At 43.3% G+C, this 22,163-nt stretch overlaps 1 protein-coding gene across 1 annotated transcript in view; it reads right to left on the minus strand.

Moving 5' to 3' along the window:
- The window catches only part of LOC144821249 (protein NEDD1-like), a 478,128-nt gene that overhangs the window by 234,936 nt on the left and 221,029 nt on the right, over positions 1-22,163 (minus strand). Inside the window, exon 7 of the mRNA XM_078678026.1 lies at positions 2,340-2,541. Within this exon, the coding sequence (XP_078534152.1) occupies positions 2,340-2,541 (202 nt within the window). The remainder of the gene's footprint in view (positions 1-2,339; positions 2,542-22,163) is intronic.

Genomic DNA, 22,163 nt, shown 5'->3' on the forward strand with positions numbered 1-22,163 from the left:
TTATCACCAGATGAGCGGTGAGCGCCATTCCGCTTTTATTTTCCACCCTCTCCATTTTTTACAATACGGGCACGGTTTTCACTCCTACCTTTTCTCTACTTCTTCTTCCCTTTCTTACAGACTACCCATTATATAATTCGCTTCGGACACAGGTATGATAAATTCAGATCCTCAAATATCATTTATAGTGTCCCCTGCACCCATCACAGAGCACAAGCATGCTTTACAGACTCTCACACTTTTAACACCTAGGACACGCCTATGAATAATTCTCCTTCTTGTGTTAACTTGTGTCTTTTCCAAACCTCATCCACCATCATTACCCACACAGAAATCTCTTTGTGCACTTGGACTCTCAATAGAGGGTTTTTTCGGTTTCGGTTTCCACTTTTAGCAACTTCTGTATGACCGAAAGTCACTTTTCATTCTTTTGGACAACAAGTGTATACATCATGGTACATGTATTATCATTCTCCCTTGTATCCTTTCCCAGCCCTGATGAGTCGCGGAACAATTGTTCCACATGCGACGAAACACGTGTCGGCTGGCTTGCTTGAGAAATTAAAAGACCACACTGTTTCCAAACTATACATGAAACCTATTGCATTTTCTTCTGGCTTACTTATCGGAAAAGTATATGTGTCCATACTGACACACTGTTATATACTGTATTGTTGTGTGCCTGGGTATTTGTTTGACATATTAAAACCTTAGTTGCATGTCCAAATCCCAGATCCTATTACTATGCACTATTCTACAGCATAGATACTACTATAGGTACAGACTCGGGGAAGCAGGGATTATATTTTTTGTTGCGGATTTTCAAATAAAATGGTCTAATAGTCTATGTGTTGTGCCATTCAAATATAAAATATATATATAAATAAGTAACACAGGGTTCATAGTTTTACATTCAGTGTCTCAGCATCCTTAACCAGGGTCAGCATAAACAACATTTTCGCAAAAATAGAACTTTTAAAGTGTGGATACATTTAACTTTTAATCCCCCTGCACATAGTTTGTGAAAACATGGGAATGAAATACACGCCCACAGATTTCAAAATCTAGACACATTTCTTTAGTTTCCCAAAACCAGTTACCTATTCCCCAAATCAAAACAATGCAGTCAAAAGAAAATTTTTAAATGAAAATCAAAAGACCACTTCCTTTAATCTCTGTACAAGTTCCCTTTCCTGGAAGCTAGATAGAATCTTGACCTCAGAATCTCGACCTCAGAATCTCAGCAAAGCATCTCTACTATAGCATACAGGCACCAGCAATTCAATTTGTTATTACATGAAAATACATTGAAAGCGTGTCAGGCAATCTATTGTTATTAACTTAACATCTTTATTGTTCACAATCAGGTTCTTGTAATTCGAGGCACGTGAAATATAAAGTCATACGAACCTCAGCTTGCAGAACAATTTCCCTAAAATGTATGGTAGAAGAATTAATGGGGTATTTTTGCAGAGATTTTCACGATTTATACTTTCCAACTTCTTCAAAGGCTGTGAAGCTTGCAAAGTTTGAAGTAATTTGTAGATGTGAAACTTTCAATTAAACTTAAATACAATATCCCATTTAGTGCAGTGTAAGATAACGATGGCTAATGGTTGTTCTCCCCTGCTGCTCGTCTTTCTACATCCTTACTTTTAACCTCTTCATTCTATAGGATTGGCTTCACACCATTCTATCTTTTCAATGCACTAAAGCAGAAGTCCTCAGCATACACAAGGCTAGGTAGCCAGTATAATGCCAGAATATAATCATTATTACAATTATTGCATATCTGTACAAAATATTAACTGGACGTCCGGCTTCCTAATCGTATGACAGTTTACGGACAATGACATCAAATCTCACCGACTTGCAAAAACATCTACTTGGAGTCTTCAATACAGTTGGATAGCAGGTGCCAAGGAGGGGGGGAGAGAGAGAGAGAGAGTGTGGGAGAGAGTAGAAGGAATGTATATACAAATATATATCTCTCAGAAGTGGATCTCGGAATAATAGAAAGGAAAGACATCACATCTAGTTTATCAGTTCTGCTTCAGCACTTTCTCAGATATTAAAGGATGACCCGCAAGGCACACCCCAGCCTTAACCTAGCTCAACCATAAACCATGTCAGAATTGCACAAAAAAGTCACTTCATAATCTTGTATCAATGATCAATGAGATAAGATAAAGTACTCTCTGTGATGGTTCAATAATCCACGTAAGGCACAAAACGGATTGTAAGTACACCGAGCCCAAACACAGTATTTAAGTGTAGGACATAAATAGACCAAAATGTGTTTTATACATTGTATTGAAAAACCACTCTTAGGTGCTCACCTTTCCAAGGGTACAGCCATGTTGAAACTGGATGCTTCTTACTGATGATTTGTGAGCAACAGCTGTGTTTATTAAGCAAGGCAGATTCCTCAAGTCATACTGGTAAATTTTTCCACAAATAGACCCAATTGTTAGTCCATTTCCATCAGGCATGAAGTCGACAGCAGTCAGAGGGGATTCAGCATTCATAATTTTGAGTAAGCTTCACATCAGAAACAAATAGTAAGAACATTTTAAACATATACACCTCAGACACAAGAAAAAACACACGTAAAGAGGGCGCCACAAGAATAAACTGTAAGCTAACAAAGAAACCAAATGCATGTAACACCATCACAAACAGCTCTCCCTTATGTAACTAGTGGAGCCGACTGGTATAGTAGGCACAGAGTGGAAGGCTATACTATCTATTTTTGCTACCATCTAATTTTGTTGCTGACATTTTGGACAGGTAGTTATGCTCTTTCTGGTAGATGTTCATTCCACCTCACGAAAATCCAACCTGCCTGAGTTTCACAGCCCTTCGGAAAAGATTGCCTTACTGAGGCTTACTACCATGTTTGGGGAGTTAGGGGCCCACCCTGAATTTACCATGTTGAGAGGAGTCACTACCCCATCCAAGACACCTATTTTATGTGGAGGGTGCAACCAGTACAAACAACTAGGTCTATGGCTGGAATCCATGCCTGGTTTCATCAATCAACCCCCTATGGCTGTTGTACATTGTGGAACACTATTGCTGAAGGGAACATACATAGAACCTCTCCCTTTGTAGATGCTCAGCGAAAGTAATAATCTGCAAAATGCATGAGGGAAAGATCCAGTAGATCGCCCAGCCCACCCCCAAAATCTAGCACTTAGCTAGACAATTCAAGGGTATTATGATGTGATGTATTCTTATAGGTTCTGTATCGATCCCCCTATTCCTGACCCTGTTCTGGTTAACAAGTTAACTAGCAGCCATCCCATGATGCAGAAACCGTTATCTGATTAAGCCACACTACGGCACAGGAACGTGTTATCTGATTAGGTCATAACGCTTGCCATCTAATTAGACAAGCGATATTCCTCCAGCCCCTGATAAGGCATACGGAGTTCTCAAAACAAATCAAACCTATGAAAACCCTGCGGCCATTGTTTTGATTTCATCGAGAACTTCAGCAAAAGAATGTGCTAACGACCAAGTCGTATGACATCCTTATTGACGTATCTATGTCCATCCTTACGTCAATCTCGGCACCTTACAGGTATAAATATTACCGGTATTGCCTTAAGCAAACACACGCGGTGGTGACGAGATCGGAGCAGCCAGACTTGCCGAAGCCCAGAGCAGAGCAGCGCCCGCTGGCGCAGCCCCGCCTTCCTGACGCGCTGAGAACGAGACGCTGCTTTCTCCTGCCGAGAAATCCAGCTCCGGCGCTTCCGGGTAGCCCTCGCAGGCAGCCTGGAGTATCGAGACCAGAGACGAGAGATACCATCCCTCATTCATCCTAGATTAAAGGTACAGAACTGAATAACCCCTTGCAGAGAATTCTTGAGTCAGTCACTTGGCAAAACAAACTTAACTTAAACTGCTACTTTCTATTCCCGCCCACGTATTAGGCTTAGGTCAGGTACACCGGGGTAGGCGTAGTTAGAAACACCAGTTGAGTACGATTAGTCAAATGTATATGTGTATGTATCTATTTTATCCATTTTAAACCACCTCATGGCTTAGAAACCATATAAATGTTTTTACAGTATTATTTTATACTTCTGCTTTTATTGTATGCACTTTACTTAACCATAAGTATTGCGATAATATCGATCCATTTCTCTTGTATGAGAAAAGAGACTGATCAATTAATAACATCTTTTATTGAACACGCCCGTCTCTTCCTTTTCTCTACAATCTGGTGAGACTAAGAATGCACGTACTGACTGAGTAAAATAAGTTGTCTTTTGTTTTCACACGACTCTAGAGATACACTCTTGATTAGGGGAGAGCAAAGTTGTCATGTTCTATGGTTGTCAGAAACTAAATCCCTTCTTGTCTAATCAGGGAAGTTCAACTCCTCCTTGCCTATTCGAGAAAGTTTCTAGTGAACTCTGAGCTAGCTGGCAAACCCAAAACTTTAAGTCTAATATCGACAATAGAAGACCTAGGTAACGTCTGGTCTAGGCCTATACTATTGAAGGTATTATTCCAATGCGCAGAGCCTATTGGGATAATAGGAACTACACTACATGGCGCCCAACGTTTGGAAAGGCGATAAAACTAACGCAAGACATTAGAGTAACTCAGTCGTGCTTTTTCACTCAGACCCCTTTTTTCCCATAATACTCCAAAGACGTCTGGAGTGGGTGAAAGGTCATATCCGCCAAACCTCGCAGGAGGAAACTCCTATGTATGGTTCTTGGTATAGTCAACGTTGAAGGATACACTGTTCCAAAATATTGTGCATCTAATCTTTGTTCCCATAAGAAACCTGATCGGCAAACAAACAAAATAACCTTCCTGACAGTAGAATGTCAGACACTGAAGAAGAAAGAGAGATAGCTAGAGTAGCAGCTGAACTCGTAGCAGCTGATAATACTATGCAAGAAGCAGACCCGGATTTAATACTCATCCCGGTCAACATAAGGAAATCTATAACTTTAAAACTTATAGAAAATGGACTGACACCTAGAGGTGGCACAGTCATATTCGTAATAGAGGCACACGAATATCGGCAGACAGAGGTATTCTATTCATGGATAAACTTTCCAGCAGCAAACGCTGTAACAAAGCACTTCCACCATTACAAAACAGAGGAAACTCCTGAAGAGTACACTCCTTTCGAGGAGGTGGAAGTACCACTTAAATTTCAAGAGCACCTGCTCTTGTTTAATGGCGCCCTAAAACACAACAATCACATCACCAGGCTCGGTCCATTAGGTAGACCAGGAGCAACGTGGCCGGTCCTAGCCGGATACACACCACATCCAGACATCGAAAGAATGTCTGCAGCAGATCTTCTAATACAACTAAAACAATTAATAAAAGTACATAGACAATTAGTCCAATATGTAATGTGGACTTCAACAATCCAACCAGCAATTAAAATTCCACAGCTGACTCCTCATCAGGGGAACACAAATAAAATTACACCACAGAACATACAGTCCTGCCTAGGTAAAGTACCAGCTAAAAGGGAACAAATACCATTCTGGTTAGCACAAAAAATCACCCAAATAGAGGCGGTGTTTCCAGACACCACCCCTGTGGATAAACACAGGATTCTGACTATCTGTCTTCCAATGGGAATCGCACCACACGTGGAGGACTGTGACACTTGGGGTACAGTCTTTGCTTCCATCTATACAAAAACGCATGGTGTTCCATCCATTTCGGTAATACCAGATGTGCTAAAACAAATTCAAGACGAATACGGTCCAGAACCCGCTTTAACTCTTGGTATGAAATTACTGAAAGACTTCAAGCAGGTCTCGGCTATATTACTAGCCAATATAAAGGGAGAAGCAGCAAACGTGGCGATCCGCCAAAGGTTAAAAGAAACAGATATAGCAGACCAACCAGCTGAAATTGCCAGAATTATAGAAAAATCCTATGAGGAACTAGGTAGAGATAGTTTAGGTGGAATACCAGTAAAACCCCAACTGATTGAAAGTCCTGAAAAAATATTTCTTAAAAATCATCTAAACAGTCAAAAGAAGAACTGGGATGGAAACAAACAATCCAATCCAAAAGAAAAGAGATTCCAGTCCAGAGGAAGGTCTCCTCGGCGGAGAGAAAGATCTCCGGACCAAGGACCCAAGTCTCCCCAAAGTGAGCCCTCTGTGAAAAAATACAACCTTAGAAATAGGGATAATATAAAGAAACCGGATAGATATCAAGATTTTGATACACGTCCCTCTCAATCTTTTCAGACTTCCTCGCAGAAATTGGAAAGAAGAGGACGATCGGAACCCAGGGAAGGGCACGTCAAGTCCAAAGACAAGGAACCTGCTCATCCAAATAAGAAATTACAATTTCCAAAAAAGAAGGTAGCCAGTATTAAAGTAGTTAACAATGCAGAGAATACTGAGGACACAACTGAAAAACGGAGAATGGGCTCAGACAATGCTAGACAGCGCAGCAGAAGTGAGCATAGCTCGCAAAGTCCTTATGAATCATCTGGAGACAGTGGACACGAATGAATATCTTCAAGTGGAAACTGCAGACACCAGAGTTTACAAACCTCACAAAATATATGAAATAACTTTACGTATAGAAGGGGATAAGACTAGAAAAATAAGGGGACTATTTTGAGATAATCTCTCCAAGGGCTATGACATACTTCTAGCTGAAAAAGACTGGCCACCAGAGTTTGTCAGGGACTGCCCTCATGGCGAAGAAATAATTATGCCTGCCTTCTCAAATCATATCCCAATTCATAAAAAATACACACTTGCCAGAAAGTGGGCAGTAGCTCAAGCTCCTGCTTTATATAAAAATCCAGTTAAAATCACAACCTACTGCACAAAGACAGTACCCAATTAAGCAAGAAGCTAAAAAACAGGTAAAAGAAATACTAGACCAATTAGAATACCAGGGGGTGATTGAAACTTGCACCTCACAAATGAACAACCCTGACAATTCATATCGTCTAGTTTTGGATTACAGACACCTTAACTCATGTTGCAAAACTTTTGCAGTGCAAAACTCGCATAATGCAGCGCTAATGAATAACATAGTGCGCAAAAAATACAAAACATTAGACATCTCTAATGGATTCTTTTGTCAAAATATAGCACCAGAGAGCAGATATTTGTCCGCGTTCTCAATAAATGGCGCACAAAAACAATTCTGTCGGTTACCCCAAGGGTTCAAGAACAGCCCAGGATTATTCTCAGCAAGAGTAACAGAGTTACTACAAACATATGATGACGAAGCATTATCGTATGTCGACGACATATACCTAACAGATGATGACTTGGATACTCACTTGAAGAGAGTGAACACCATAATACTTGGGTTCGCAGCAGAGGGTTACAAATTCAACTTTAAAAAATCTAGAATTGCCCATCTAACAGTCCTGTTCTTAGGATATGAATTATCAAGTGAAGGCAAAAGCCTGGCTGACAATTTCCTAGAGAAATGTGCCGTACTCCAAGCACCTAGAACACTAAAAAACTTACAGTCAATTCTAGGCTTCCTAAATTTCGGAAGAACATACATTGCAAATTACGCAGAAAGGGTCAAGCCCCTTTATGATCTAATAAAACCAGATTTTAAAAGAAGAAATTGGACTCAAAAACACACAGAAATTGAGATCCTTACAAACAGACATGTTAATTAAAACAAAATTAGAAACACGTGATAACACACGCAATCTTGTGATTAGAGTCATCCCAGGAAGATGCGGATTCACATACCTGACCTCTAACGAGAGAGAAAAGGTACCAATTGCATTCAAATCACACTTATACACTAAAGCTGAAATGAAATTTAGCCCAACGGAAAAAATTCTTACTGCAACACAGACAGCTATAGCAAAAGAACGAGCCCTGGCACAAGGTAAACGAATAATAATCGTGACACCGATACCAGCCTTGGAGGCGGTAACAAAGGCAAGCATTCCGAATGCTAAAGCACTACATCCAAGGTGGATACAGTGGGCTAATTCTCTTGCTGCAACAGACGTGGTATACGAATTTGATCCCAATTTAAAAACACAAGAATTTCTCCAATACGAATTCGAATGTCCTCCGCCGACCGAAATTCTGCCTCTAGATCATTACAGCTGTATAATATATACAGACGGATCAGCACAACCCGCAGTGGGGGGTAAACAAGCTTACAGTGCTGCGTGCGCGATTGTTAAAGGTCGCTGGCACGAAGGAAAATTTAAACCAGCTATCACCAAAACACAATCTCTGGGAGACTGTACATCTCAGCGAGCTGAACTGCTAGCATTCAAGATGGCGCTTGAAAATACCGATCGAGAATTCCCCACACTTATAGTGTCCGATTCATATTACTGCGTCAAATCATATAACAACGATTTGCAGAAATTGATTCAAAACGGTTACAAAGATGACACAGGTGCAACAATAAAGCAAAAACTGCTTTGGGAACAAATAGTTCTGTTACAAAAAGAACTACCAAAGACTCACGTGACACACTCACTGAGTCATCAGCGTGATGGCGTTCACGTTGCAGGGAATTCATTGGCTAAGACAGCCACAGCGGTAGCAACTAAATCGGCTTCCGTAGCTAGAAAAAAGCGTACAATGAAATACATTGACGGTTAAACAGTGCTGGCGGTAAAAACGTCATCAAAAGGCGACTGCTCAGCGCTACCGATCAACTATCCACTCAAGTATACATACATAATCGATGCAAACTCCGTCCCTTTTGCTCGAATCCCTGGAGTGGGGGATAGAGTAATTCCAAACATGGACAGGAGAACTTTGTTAATTGCAGACGCACATATGGGCGAGGGTCTCAGACACCTCAAACTAAAAGATTCTCTGGAAGAACTACAATCAGTGTACTGGTGGCCAGGCATAAGCCTGCAGCATCACATTTTTGTAAAAAAATGCCCGGACTGCAACAGAGATCGCAGTGGCGAGAGAAACGGTATACTACCGTGGCGTTTCACTCCAGAAAGGATCAACAGTAAAAAGCAAAGCGTCCGATTAACATATACAGGCTAGTTTCCACTTATAATGTAGATCCCCAGCACTCAGCTGACGTCTGGACTGTTATACAAAGATTTGCGAGTCTAAATGGCATATACGCTAGGAGCATGCTACGTTTGACCAATGTTTTCACTTTAGCCCTCAAGCTTGTGGGGAAGCACGGCCAAATGAGCATAGCGATGCGGGATTCTTCTCACTTCCTTCCTGAGGGATACGGGATGGTGTAAAGAAAAAACCAAGGCATAAAGCTATCTATAACAGAAAGGATATTAGGTTCGGGAGCTGGGTGGGTCAAACATCTAATAAGTGTCCAACGTAGTCTAAATAACCTGCCAAGAAATTCTCTGAAAGGATTCAGTCCGTACGAATTATTGTTTGGAACTAGGATGTTAATCTTAGATCTTGACAGTCAGACTTCAGTGGTAAAGGAAAAAAGCTTTGATATCAAAGATTGTTTGGCTATTTTGCAGGACTTAAACAAAACAAGAAAAGACCTGAGCAACATAAAGTTGAAACAGCAGCCAACAACCACTGAAGAACCACCCCCTGTCCCAGCAAGACCTGTCTGGATTCCAAAAGTCGGGGATCTAGTCAGAGAAAAGATCGCGGTAAAGAAGGAATTTGGGCCTTCTTACAGAAAAGCAGTTCCTGTCTTGTCTATCAACGGGACAAGATCAGTTGTACTACCGCCGCTTGCTGGTAAAAAGGAGAACCGAGTTGTATCCATCGACCTGGTAAAACCACAATCATGTGGCCGATAACAAACAGTAGGCCAAGTGGACTCCCGATAAGTAGTAGAACACCAAGATTTGCTACTAATACAGAGGTCCAAACTAAGAGGCTAATCACATTCGAAACGCCTACAGAAGAACAACAAGGACTATGCAACAATGCATTGGAACTTAAACCTCTGAAAACCCAAATAAAAACATTTAGTAGAGACACACCAACCTACAATGAAGTAACAAACGAATATGCAAGAAACAGTAATCCTGAAGCAATTGGAACAATTGACAGAACTGCATCCGGCTACTTCATAAACTTCGATGATTCCTCTGAAGACCTAAGTGAATCAAAAACACAGCCATCAACAAAAACCTTTAAAGATAAAGCTAAAGATCTTTTGAAACAACTGAAAGAAACCTATCTGATTTCTCCATGGATTGAATTTTGGGTGGGCTTTGGTGCATTTATCCTCATACTTTGGCTCATCATGGTACTAACTTTGGGACGCTTCATTGAGGGAAAATATGCTAAAATGGACACAGCAAGTCAGAAAATCAACTTGATCCTCAAGCCACACACATCTTCACACGTCGAGAAAAGAGAACTTACTTCAGTCAACTTCACAGCCAATCCTTTACCGGGTGGGGTAGCATGGGACAATACTGACTACGAAATTTATGGTCCGGTTGAGATCCTGAAATATCCACACCAGATTAAGATCTCGTTGAGTGACTTTGTAAAACCAAGCTCATTTGCTGATTTGCTATTCGAATAGATACTTTAAGCAGAATGAAAACAGTGCTTCTTCAGACGCCGACCAGACTCACGTCATCAAAAGAAACGTATGATCTCCTAGTCGCAAGGACGACTGCAGAGATTCACTCATTGTTATCAACTAATTCCCCCATACATTTCGCGGAAATCCTGAATGAAATCTTAAATATTTCTGATACCAGTGGAGTTTCAAAGGTATTTAAGACAGTATTTTCGATGGCATTAACACCATTCAAAGCCATACTGGGTATTTTTCCAGATTTCGTCCATTCGATTTTTGGCGGACTTCCCCTCATTTTGGGACTAATTGCAGGAATCCTATTCCTGGTCCTAATATTTCGTTATGGCAAACCATGTCACAGACAAAACACCTGCGACAAGGGAAGAAACAATCCGAGCCATTGGATACCGGGACCGGATATCAAAAATCCTGGGACTATCCCGGCTTAGAGACCTGAACATGACTTGGTTTCTTTCATTTCGACCAATGTGGCATCGATGTGTTTTACCTGTATTAAGGTGCCTGCTGTGCGGAGAAGAATGCGTGTTGGACACCTGTCTGACGCTACAATCGGATGCGCCTATGGATGCAGAAACATTGTTGGGTCCGATAAAGGCTCATGCTTTGTGCTGCCCTCAACGGCTGCCAATCCTGATGACGGCATTCATGGAAACTTCACCACTACGATTAAGGGGTAGTGGAGTTCAAGATGAAAGCAGCATCGATCAGGTACGACCTTCTGTCAGCAATACTAATCAAAACATCAATGGAGACAATCATGCGCACGAATGCATGGTTACACCTTTTTCCGAGTTAGTGGAACTCTCCCAGGAAGCTGTTGACAGCTTTTTCGACAGTCTAAATGATATGATGTTCTCACCAGAGCAGAAATAGAGACTTTTTAGCAAGCTAGCACACGGCGTTCCCAACACCCTGAATTTGGCCTTCAACTTAATAGCAAAATAACATGAACAATTTTCCCTCCAGTTCACGGACAGCGATTTTTTCAGCAGCCCCAAAATATTTTTACGATTTTTCGGGACACTTACCTTCTGCTTAAAGTAAGAACTATTCTTAGAGAACTAAAATTTCTATTTTTAGAAACTTTATAGACATTAGCTGCCCGCTGGTATGTTCATAATTATTTTTATTCTGTGATGAAATGGTCTCGAACCTTTTTCTTCTGTATTAAGAGCCATTTCATGTGTAAATTCTCATATACCAATTAGCAATAATGTATACATATGCGTGATTACTTTAGCATTATTCTACAGCTTGAGTGCATATAGTACATGTGAATATTTTTTTCCGTATATTACATTATTACATTACATTATTCGAAATGCATTATATGTATTTTGGGGTGGTAAGGTATACACAATACTCTACAGTATGTTTTACTATGCCTAGATTCGTAAACATGGCCATAGTTAGCGTGGAGTGGGTGTGATGTATTCTTATAGGTTCTGTATCGATCCCCCTATTCCTGACCCTGTTCTGGTTAACAAGTTAACTAGCAGCCATCCCATGATGCAGAAACCGTTATCTGATTAAGCCACACTACGGCACAGGAACGTGTTATCTGATTAGGTCATAACGCTTGCCATCTAATTAGACAAGCGATATTCCTCCAGCCCCTGATAAGGCATACAGAGTTCTCAAAACAAATCAAACCTATGACAACCTGGGAAAAACCCTGCGGCCATTGTTTTGATTTCATCGAGAACTTCAGCAAAAGAATGTGCTAACGACCAAGTCGTATGACATCCTTATTGACGTATCTATGTCCATCCTTACGTCAATCTCGGCACCTTACAGGTATAAATATTACCGGTATTGCCTTAAGCAAACACACGCGGTGGTGACGAGATCGGAGCAGCCAGACTTGCCGAAGCCCAGAGCAGACCCGACCCCGCTGGCGCAGCCCCGCCTTCCTGACGCGCTGAGAACGAGACGCTGCTTTCTCCTGCCGAGAAATCCAGCTCCGGCGCTTCCGGGTAGCCCTCGCGGGCAGCCTGGAATATCGAGACCAGAGACGAGAGATACCATCCCTCATTCATCCTAGATTCAAGGTACAGAACTGAATAACCCCTTGCAGAGAATTCTTGAGTCAGTCACTTGGCAAAACAAACTTAACTTAAACTGCTACTTTCTATTCCCGCCCACGTATTAGGCTTAGGTCAGGTACACCGGGGTAGGCGTAGTTAGAAACACCAGTTGAGTACGATTAGTCAAATGTATATGTGTATGTATCTATTTTATCCATTTTAAACCACCTTATGGCTTAGAAACCATATAAATGTTTTTACAGTATTATTTTATACTTCTGCTTTTATTGTATGCACTTTACTTAACCATAAGTATTGCGATAATATCGATCCATTTCTCTTGTATGAGAAAAGAGACTGATCAATAAATAACATCTTTTTATTGAACACGCCCGTCTCTTCCTTTTCTCTACAATCTGGTGAGACTAAAAATGCACGTACTGACTGAGTAAAATAAGTTGTCTTTTGTTTTCACACGACTCTAGAGATACACTCTTGATTAGGGGAGAGCAAAGTTGTCATGTTCTATGGTTGTCTGAAACTAAATCCCTTCTTGTCTATCCAGGGAGGTTCAACTCCTCCTTGCCTATTCGAGAAAGTTTCTAGTGAACTCTGAGCTAGCTGGCAAACCCAAAACTTTAAGTCTAATATCGACAATAGAAGACCTAGTTAACGTCTGGTCTAGGCCTATACTATTGAAGGTATTATTCCAATGCGCAGAGCCTATTGGGATAATAGGAACTACACTACAATGATGAGTGGTCAATGCAACCCAGAGTGTATAATGGATCAGGCGTTGTGTGGAGAGAAACTCTAGGTTTCTTAGGTTCACATGGTTATTCTACAAAGCACAGTACTGCAGCATTCATCAGGCACCAGGGAAGACTGTGCCAGAGACCGCTTTATAAATGTGTTATGACCCGACTGCTGAGGAGCTTCAGATGATGTGGTCTAATCAGAAGGTTCAATTTTCAAGCTGACGGACCTGATAAACATTAGTATTCAACAGTTCAGATGCTTGCACAGAAAGAAGGTTCATGCTGAAATAAATATTTTTAAGTGCCTGGGACCAAAGAGTGAGCAACACCAACGTTAACTGCTTATGTTTACTCATGCAGTTTATTAATTGGAGACCTTTTAATAATAAAACTATTTTCAGCAACGTGATCTGATGACTAAACAGAAATCCCGCCAAAGGTCTTAAAGTCCACTTCCCTCTGCCTTTACTTCATTGGCTCATGTTTGCTTCTTAAAATCTAGACTTCATGCCTTATTAGGAGTACGGCGGTCCTGTGCGTTCTGACCACCACCACCCATATTATGAGTGTGGCGGTGGGATCGCCACAAGACCACTGCCGCCGCCCACCCACCCTGGATTAAACTCATAATCTGGTTGGTGGGCTCACCACAGCCTTGACGGTCTTCCTGGGGTCACCTCGGTGGTGGTCCCATTGGAAGACCACCAAAGTTGTAATAAGGCCCTTAGTACAATTTGCAAAACATGTTCTAACACTATGGTGGTTTAACATGAATGCTCATATACACCAAGTCTACCCATTTAAATAAAACTATTTTCATGAAGGAAATAATCTGTAAACACGCAAAAGCACACTAAATGTATACGTAGAATACTGTAAACAATACAAAGGAGAGCGACAATGATGCAAATAAGTGCTTTGAGGGTAGGCAATGGGACAAAGTGCTTGACGATAGGCATTGAGGTGCAGTCCTGAGGCTGTGGCAAACATGCCTAGCCCCACACTTCGTTAAGAATGTATAGATTTGATGGTTTCTTCTAAAGCCCAGTAAATCATGACAAAAGTATCATGGCACTGAAACAGATCCTGTGCTTTGATTGAAAATATTTTCGAACAGGGTAACCTATTTCGGGAGGAATGAGCAAATTACAGGGCCTTTAGAGCTTTCCCTGAACTTTAGATGTGATAATAGGAACTGGCATGTTAGTAGATCGTCAGGACCACCGTATACAAAAGCTGGCAGCAAATAGATTGTGAGGCGACAGTCTTGCTTCTAGTGCCCAAACTTTGATAAGAAATATAATGGTAGGACATGGCCAACGCCATAATGGCCAAACCTTAGCAGGAACAGGTATGTTAGGTGGTAACCAATGCCCTGGTGCCCAACACTCGCAAGAGCTAGGACTCTTGGGATCAGCAAGGACTCGTATGTCCAAACCCAAGCAGGATTTCGAATGAAGGAGAGCAGTCATTATCCTACCAGGTTTACGCAGCGCTGCCTCCCCCTGCATGCCGATGTGGGGCAAGCTCAAGCAGGACCGGCAGACTAAACTACTGTGGACCATAGATGTACGTCCCTATTACGAGGTGATGCCATAGCAGGGTGGCAACAGAACCTGTGACCGCTGGCCTTACGATGCAGTAGCACTGATTTGGTTTAAACATCTGCTGATGGGCTCTGCATACAAAAACATAATCCCAGTTACGAATTTCAAAGCTTGCAAGTCTGAAATGAAGAGCTTCTAGAAAGTGCACTATAACTGGTTCGACAGAGTTTTACATTCAGAGGGTATGGCAGAAAAGTGGGTACAGGTAGTTCTATTTCCTGCATACATTCTAATAAAAGGCACTCAAACAGAGACATCATCTGTTATATCTACCAATACAGTCAACAGTCGGCTTCTCAAAGCTCACGTCGATCTGGTACATGTGGACTGATGATCCTATTGTAATAGCTCATGGCAGGGTTTCTTAACCATTTGACTTTTGGGGACCCCCACTAAGTCAATACTGGTAGCCGGGCACGGAAGTCCAGTTTTTCATTTCAGCCGGTGGAGCCCACCTGCACTAACTTTGGGGACCAGAACTTAATTTTCCTCATCAGACATTGATCACAAGCAAGAGAGAGAACAGCAGACAAATGGGAAAGTAGTGGGAATAGAAAGCCGGAAAAAGCATGGTAAAGGGAGAAAGCACAAATCTGCACGAGTGCGATAAACGGGTTGTGATAGTGGATGGAAGAACCATACTTTCGATGTAATACTATGCAGCCTTGGTATTGGGTGCGCTGGCATTTAGATCACAGGCAGCGGGTTTCTGAGCAGAGCTTTGGGCACGGACACTCATTCTATTACAACTTATGTACTGCCCCAGCCCACGCAAATTCAGCAATCTGAACCTCCAAACAGTTAAAACAAATATTGAAAGAACAAATACACAAATTAATATTTTATTGAATTATCAAACATAAAAATCTACATTAAATGGGAAGTAGAAAGCTTTTCGAAATTTGGTTTGTAAAAGGTAAAGCAATATGCTAAACAGTAGCATATTACTTTGTCCTTTTTACTCTTAATACATGCTCACTTTATATCCATTCACAAAGAGCGTCAACTGAGGCCCCCAATTGTCCACGCTAGATTGCGTTATGCGCATTTGAGGAGCACTGTCAACTGGGATTGTATCCTGGCGCTTAAGCAGGGGCAGCTTGGTCAGGCCAGAGGGACCTATTCGAAAAGCCAAGTCTCCAGCTTCTTTCAGGATTCTAGTATGGAAGAAGCAGCTCTAATGTGTAGCAGCAGCTCGTTCCAGTCTTTGTTAGTGATGTACGAGAAGGCGTGGCTGTCAGATCTGCGTATGCGGGCAATGATTGCAAGTAGAAGTCCGACGGAGCTGAAGGGTATGGTGGGTTTGTGGAATGTGATGCAGTTATTGAGACGAAGCCAAATCTTGATCCTTTCACCTGGTCTAATTATAGGCCAATCTCTCTCTTGCCTACTGGCCAAAGTTCTGGAAAACAAGTCAATAAACAGCTCACTCTGCATACGAACTAAATGAACTGCTCCACCCCTCGCAATCAGACTTTAGAGCAGGCTATGGCACAGAGTCAGCTCTTATCGAAGTCACTCAAAATCTGAGGCATCAGTTAGACAATGGTGGTACTGCTATGTTGATTCACTTAGATCTGAGCTGGGCTGCTCCGTGGATTCGAGAGCAGAGCAGGAGCTGGGGAGCCGCTGTGAGCGTTTCTGGTTTTGCTGGCTTGCTGGATTGCCGGGTTCTCGGATTTTCGGGCAGACGGATTTCTGTGTTTCCCCGTGCTTTCCCGTGCTGCCGCGACCTGCACATCGCCTGCTCTACCGGATTTCCAGAGTATTGAGCCCCCCACGCCCTCACGCTCTCACTCTTATGCCCTGCTGGCCCTGCTGCTGTTGCCAGTAGCTGGAGCCCCGTGAGAGGCTGTTGAGCGGTGCAGGGCGGGAGCGGGTTGAGAGCTGGGAAGGAGAGCGGTGCTGAAGCTCCCCCGGTGTGGGGAAGTCTGGTTCATCAGAAGTCGGCCTCTGGGCTCCTGTCCACGTGTGCACGCTAAAAGAAGAGGATGTGGAGGTAGGATTGCAACGTCTGCCCAGCGGCTGCGGTGGCGCTTTGCTGCGTTCTGTCGCAAGCTGCATCTAGACCTATAGCTCTCTAAGCTGCGCGCCTACGGACATTGCCACATCATCCACACCGTCTACACCGTCCCAGCAGCCCCAGCAGACTATTTTGTGCATCACGGGCTGTTGCGGAGATGCGAGAAGGGGTGAGGTGATGAGGTGTTGCGAAGCCTCCTGTGTGGCAACGCGTCAGCCCCAGTCCTGTGCGGCACGGACCCGTGCACCGCGCTCTGCAACAAGTGGCCGGAGATAAGTGGCCAGAGATAAGTGGACGAAGTACCGGCCAAAGTAGGGGTGGCGGAGGACCGTGGCAGGGGGTCTGTGCTGCTCCACTTTTCTGCCATTTCTGCCATTCCCATTCCCTGTACTTTGAGCCCTGTCCACTTGAGATGAGACCTGGCAGGGTGAGAATATCGAGCCCAGAAAAGAAGAAGAAAAGTAAAGGGAAAGGGAAAACTGCAAAGTCAACTATGGACTCTGAGCAGACATCAAACCTCCTGTTGAATGACTCTGATAACATAGAAAGCATGACTCAAACGGCCCCTGAAAGGATAGCCCTTAAATCCTGCGGTAACCAACCAAAGATAACATCTAAATTTTGCTTTCTTAAAGATGCCGGAACCGCGTTTTTCTCAAGCAATAGGAATATAATGGGCCTTCCGAGCCCCCTAGTGACTATCATCAATGGCAGCTCTGCTGTAAACGGGTCGACTTGGACTCCACAAAGCAGCCACATGTCAGCCCCCGTCACCGGCAAGCCTTGGCCAGTGGCACATACGGCTGAGGCTAGAGTTAGCCAAGTAACTAAGGATATCTCAGTCCAGCAAGTCAAAACCAATGCAGTATACGACTCGTTGGATCTCCAAATAGAATCAATTGGAGAGGAAATCAGCAACTCAGAAGATCCAAATCGAATGCTACACGAAGCTAGCTTCAGCATCCCGTGCAGTCAAAATGGGGGTCTCCCGAACTATCTGGGAATGGATAGTGCTGGGGCCTCGAGGACGGAAGGATTTGTTACCTCTCTCGGGGGGGGGGGGGGGGGGGGGTGAAACCGACACAGCTAAACAGGAACAGCATAGAGTGAGAGAACTAGAGCCTGCTGATTATATAGAGGAAATTACAGAGGAACTAGATGGAGGCGTGAAAGAATTCTCCCACTTTGGGTCAAAGAGGTGGGAGAAAATGCCGCTCCCATATGGAACATTATCTCTGAGCACCCTCAGCCACAAGCGTCACCCAGGCAGGACAAACGCGATGGCCACTCACAAGAGGAGGCATGGACGATCGCCCTCGACATTCTTCAAAAATCAGCCAATGCAATGTCCTATCAAGCGGACAAAATGGACATCCAAATCAGCCTTCTAAACACACTTGCCGTGTACGTCGTCAAAATTGACGACAGGATCTCAAACTTAAACAGCTTGATCAGACTGGCCCAAGAAGGCTGACCACTCGCAACAAGGCTGTGACTGTACACCAATAGTGGAGAAACTCAGCTCACTCCCTGGGATAATGGAAAAGCTTGTGGTAGATCTAAAAGAAATATCAAAAGTTAAACCCACCATTGGGAATGGCAGTGACGCAAACTTGGGAGATCTAAGTGAAGATCCGCACACAAATACAGTTCTAAACTCAAGGCCATTGGGGGCCGAAGGAACCAATTTCTCCCAACCCCATGATCCATCCGGGCAAGCTTGCCGTATGAGTGTACTGAATCCCTCTCCGGTCACAAGCAAGGAAAAAAATCACCCCTCCCGCCGTAATTGAACAAGACCTGGAAGATTCCGTGGGAAACGTGAAAAGGCAGAGGAAGCGGAAAGGACGTAAAAAAACGAGAAGTGGCGAACAAGATCTAAGCCTCTACCCTATGTTTAACACTCTTAGACGTCCAGTAGCCACAGACGACGACGATCTAAAAAACGTCTCTGAATCAACAATCTTAAGTGAAGAAAAACCAACAATTATAAGGGAAGAAAACCAATCACGCAAGATAGCGAAAAAATGATGAGTGGCACTTCCCCTGCTCCATCGATAATGGCCCCCCTTGAAAAAAGGGTACAAGGCGGGACAAAAGAGCATAACAATCACCGACATGGATCCTCCAAATACACTTATCACGCAGAACATAATGGCCCAGAGCCAATCCCCCCGCCACAGAACAATCCAACTCGGAGGCGCTACGACTATAAACAGGTAGACACCACAAGCTGTGATAATAAGCGGCAGGGTGTAATCCCAGCAAGTGTCAAGGGGGCCGAGGGACAGGAAATAAATGAAAGGCTTGACAGGGTGCTGAACGAGGCTCACTCCACGGGCCCTATCACAAAAGTAGTTCATATGTCTAGTGCGGAAAAAAATAGAGGTAACTCCAAGGCTGCCTAGTACATCACTGAGTGGGGATGCTCTCTTCACCCTCTTCTACCCAGAATATAAGTCAAAAGGCAGTCATGACGTCCTAAACCGGGGAAACATCATTAAATTGATACAAGCAATAGGACTGTCAAACGTAATAACCTCACAAGACATTACATCGATTGAATTCATCGGACCGTGCCAATGCCAAACTAATGAGACCACCAAGGTCACCTGGAGCTCCGTAGAAGCAATGAATACAATTTTAGGGCAAACTGACACCTTTAAGCAATAGGGGATACAGATTTAACCGGGTAGGGAAGTGGGTTATCCCCATGTCCTGCAGGCAAGTCAAGCCGACAAACACAGACGAGCAGAGAGGGGAGCTGTGTACTCAGTTCTCAGGGGTGCAAGCAATAAAACCCCCAGCCTTGAGTACAAATAGAGGAAACCAAGAGAAGACGGGACTATACCAACTAGGGATCAGGAAGAGGTTGGCAAATGGTCATGGGTGGCTGGCACTCTGAAAACAACCCGACTCTTACGATGGCAGTCGAACAGGGAACATCGAAATGAAAAGCCTCCTCTAAAGATCTGTTCATGGAGGACAACGCCACAATATCCTACTTCCAGGAGTTTGGGATACTTCTACTACAAGAGACATGGCTTTTTGAACCGCAGCATATAGAAGGTTTTAAAACTCACCATATTTCAGCTTATAAACAGAATCGCTTAGGAAGAGGGAGTGGTGGTTTAGCAATCTATATATCAACGAAAAACGCAGTCTCCTCCTGGGACATGTTGGGTTCATCACATTGTGTCCAGTGCGTGGGAATCTCCTATGCTTCCAATAAAGGCGAACGCGGGACCCTGATCTTAATGAACGCCTACGTCCGTCCAAACACAGCTGCAAAGCAATCCTTTGTAGAAGAAGTTATAGCAACAGTACGGAGAGTGAAATCGGAATCTCATGATCCGGATATTTTACTAACAGGTGACTTTAATATGTGGTTAATGTCAGACCTACAAAAAAATGAGGTCACCAAATCACATGATAGTACCTGGGAGATACCTCCGCAGGACCGGCCAGGATGGCACAAGGACGACCCAAAGGGACGTTCCCTACAAGGTAACCTCGAAAACTTGGGGCTCAGAGCTCTAAATGGGCGTTTTCCCCTAGATAAGCCTCCCCGATTCTCCTACTTATCAAAAAAGGGTACCTCACTAATCGATTATACTTTTGTCAGCCTTTCACTATTCCACCAAATAACACGCTACCGCCTTGGGAGCAGAACAGAAAGTGACCACTGTCCCCAAGAGATATCACTGATGACCAGCCTCGTGCAACTTGAAGAAGAAAGGGCATTGCCATCTCAGAGTTTTACAATCAATCTAAAATGAATCAAATGCTCCTTCAGTAATTTTCAACAGATAGCAACAGAGACAAAACAATCTATTGAGCGTCACAGCAGGTGCCTGGAGGACATAATTGCCAACTGGTCAGTATTTGCAACCGAATTAATCGACAAACACGGGAAACCAATAAGGCATATACCTCAGACTAGGCAAATGTCTTGCTCGAATCCTGTGATATAATCCGCAACTAGATCCATTAATCGATCATGGCGAGCGTTAAAAACTGATCCAACGGATCCCACAAAAATAACAAAATTGAGAGAGGCCCGTAACTACCTTAAGAAAGTCAAAAGCGAGCTGCGCAGAAACCAATGGAACTCGTTTTGGGCCAAATTACAGCAAGACATCAAAACAAACAACTCCGCCAGGTTTTGGCGCACAATTAACAGTGCATCCGGGCGCGCATCTAAAGTCGCTTCTTCATGCATACTGGAGTCAGAGTGGGTTGATTTCCTCTATTTTCACTTCAATGAACACCAGAGTTCCCCCTCCGATGACAACGCGGCACAAAAAGATGCTGATCGGGTAACAGTCCAGAACACAACAAACCCCCTAATGAATGAACGCCTTAAGGGAGACCAAAAAATGGAACTATCAAACGAGTGCCCTTTGACTCATAATAGCAATGATCTAACAACTATCGACAAGGCAGAAATTGGGAAACTGATTAAAAAGGGTCGGGACGACGGGGCACCAGGTCCAGGAGGAATCCCCCACGCCTTGTAAAAGGAAGATGTTACCTTCTGGGCTGAGAAGTTATGCACCTTATTTAACTCAATCCTGCACAACAACATCATACTGCCTGCTTGGCGGGGATCGATTCTGGCACCAATTTTTAAAGGTGGAGAAAAAAATTCCCCTGGGAACTATCGCCTCATTGCCCTTATCGACAATGAGGCTAAGTACTTCGCGGGTCTGCTCCTCAACTCACTTAGGGCATGGGCGGACGACAACTCTGTCATTCCTCCAAATCAGACTGGTTTTACAATCAACACTGGCACTTCAGTAAATCTCATGACCCTCTCCTGCCTGATTGACCAAGTAAAATTTAGCTCCTGCCCACTCTATATGGGGTTCATTGATTTTCAAGCGGCCTTTGATAATGTGAACAGAGCAAAGCTATGGCAGAAGCTGTCCAGACTCAATATTCCACCTGACCTCTTAAGAGCCATACAACTCCTACATCAAGATACATGGGTCAGGATTAAGATCGGGGACGGCTTGAGATTATCACGCCCAATTCCGACGACAAAAGGCTTAAAGCAGGGTTGTGTTCTGGCCCCAATACTTTTTAATCTATTTATAACTGACCTTCCCGACGCCATAAACAAGGTTAATTCTCACGCTCTTAAAGTGGCTGACCTGTTGCTGTCAAACCTTCTATACGCTGATGAAGTGGTCCTCCTCAGCAAAACAAATATTGGAAT

The sequence above is a fragment of the Lissotriton helveticus genome, chromosome 1_1 (genome assembly GCF_964261635.1).
Source record: "Lissotriton helveticus chromosome 1_1, aLisHel1.1, whole genome shotgun sequence".
In the NCBI taxonomy this organism is placed as follows: Eukaryota; Metazoa; Chordata; class Amphibia; order Caudata; family Salamandridae; genus Lissotriton; species Lissotriton helveticus.